The sequence below is a fragment of the Atta colombica genome, unplaced genomic scaffold (assembly GCF_001594045.1).
Source record: "Atta colombica isolate Treedump-2 unplaced genomic scaffold, Acol1.0 scaffold12, whole genome shotgun sequence".
Lineage (NCBI taxonomy): Eukaryota > Metazoa > Arthropoda > Insecta > Hymenoptera > Formicidae > Atta > Atta colombica.
Genome location: NW_017259206.1, coordinates 3,615,217 through 3,616,975, shown reverse-complemented (window position 1 = coordinate 3,616,975; position 1,759 = coordinate 3,615,217). Strand labels below are relative to the sequence as shown.

Genomic DNA, 1,759 nt, shown 5'->3' with positions numbered 1-1,759 from the left:
TATATATATATATTTTTTTTTTTTTCTATATAAATACCGAAAAAGATATAATGATTGTTAAGTACTTACTGTCCTGTATTTAAACCTACAGCTTCCTCACATATTTTCTCCGTCGTCTGTCCAGTAAACAAAGAGTGTATATTAATTAAATTAGCTATTCCTGGTCGTTTTTCTGGGTCATAAGTCACTTCAGATGTAAAGTCAGTCACAGCCTTTTTCACTTTCTCTAACAGTTCATCTGGTTCGTCCAAGAGATTTAACCTGGACTTAAAATCTGTGTGTGATTTTGACATTTTTTTTGCAGGATCACGTAGAGACTTGATTCTCTGGCTCGGACCATCTTAAAGTATAAAAATTTTAAATGTTAATAAAGATATTTTCAAAATTAAAATTTAAAATAACAAGATTAAATTTCAAAAATTACTAGTTTAAAAACTTGCCACTAATAAGAGTGTGTGGTATTGGAAAGGTTTGTCCAAATTGTCTGTTAAAAATCTGTACTAAGTCTTGTGCCAATTGAATATGTTGAGCTTGATCTTGTCCGACTGGAACATGCGTTGCTCTAAAAAAAAAAATTTTAATTATATACATGCTAATTTTATTGTACTGCATAAAAATCATAATTTTTAATTATATCAATACTTCAGAAGGTCAATTTAATAAACTCTAAAGTAAACATCTATTACATTATGTATTCATGTTTTCGATTCTAGATTTATTCCCTATCTTTTTCATCTTGTTTTAAGATACATAATCAACTTCCTGAAGTACTGACAATAAACAATTACCTAACCTACATTTAATATCAAGATACTTGCTTATACAATAATATATCAGCTGCCTGTAAAACAGGATAGATATATAAGCCTAGAGGTACATTTTTTAAGGATTCGCTTTTCTCCTTGAATTGTGGTAGGTGCGCTAGCCTTGCCATAGTCGTAATACTGCTTAAGATCCAACACAGTTCTGTGTGCATTGATACTTTGGATTGTTGGAACAAAATACTCCTTTTATAGTCTATGCCACATGCTATCAGTGTTGCAGTCATTAGCAGGGTATTTTCCCTCAATTTTTGTGGATTCTACAAATTGTATATTGTCAGCAGACAATAATGCCGGAGTATAGGAACTTAATCTGCTGTTATTTTACTTGCGGCAAAGTAATGGAATGCAGATCTGCTATGCTGCACAGAACTGCTTCATTGGAGTTCTGTAACTCTACCCATCTCCAAATGGCACCAAAATAATTTCCTAAATGCACACTTCCTGTAGGCTGAATTCCGGAGAATATCCTCTTTGTATATTTAGTTTGTGTTGCCTGCAAAATAAAAAAAATATGTAATGAATGTAAAAATTGATAACCAATTTGATTAAATAATTAACGTAATCAATACTTTCCATAAAATGTAATAATAATCCTTAAAGTGCTTTATAAACACGTTTATATAATTGATTAAATACTAAACTTTACATGTCAAAAACAATTGTTTCAGGTAGAGAGAGGTTAGAAACATGATCGAACCTGACTACTACATTTTCTGAGTCCCTCAGATTTTGCTGCGCAAGTTCTTTCCGAATGAGCAGCAGCTCGTAATATTTTCAGCATGTTTTAAATAAATATCGACTTTATTAATATTGAATGTGAGGTTAAGCGTTCCCGATTATGAGATTTAGAACTCTGCGATCGACAACGAGCAACAATGAATAGATTGTTTACACTGTATTAAAGATTCGTTCTTTGTAACTGCACTTTTTACATC

The 1,759-nt window shown here is 31.5% G+C and overlaps 1 protein-coding gene across 1 annotated transcript in view; it reads right to left on the bottom strand.

The window, feature by feature from the left end:
* Nucleotides 1–1,759, bottom strand: part of LOC108694230 (tryptophan--tRNA ligase, mitochondrial) — a gene marked incomplete at its 3' end in the record, with an annotated part of 2,145 nt that extends 386 nt beyond the window's left edge. The window contains exons 1-5 of the mRNA XM_018203594.1: nucleotides 1,522–1,759; nucleotides 1,150–1,317; nucleotides 819–1,081; nucleotides 441–562; nucleotides 70–340 (exon numbers count right to left, since the gene is read on the bottom strand). Coding sequence (XP_018059083.1) covers nucleotides 70–340; nucleotides 441–562; nucleotides 819–1,081; nucleotides 1,150–1,317; nucleotides 1,522–1,605 — 908 coding nt within the window. The remainder of the gene's footprint in view (nucleotides 1–69; nucleotides 341–440; nucleotides 563–818; nucleotides 1,082–1,149; nucleotides 1,318–1,521) is intronic.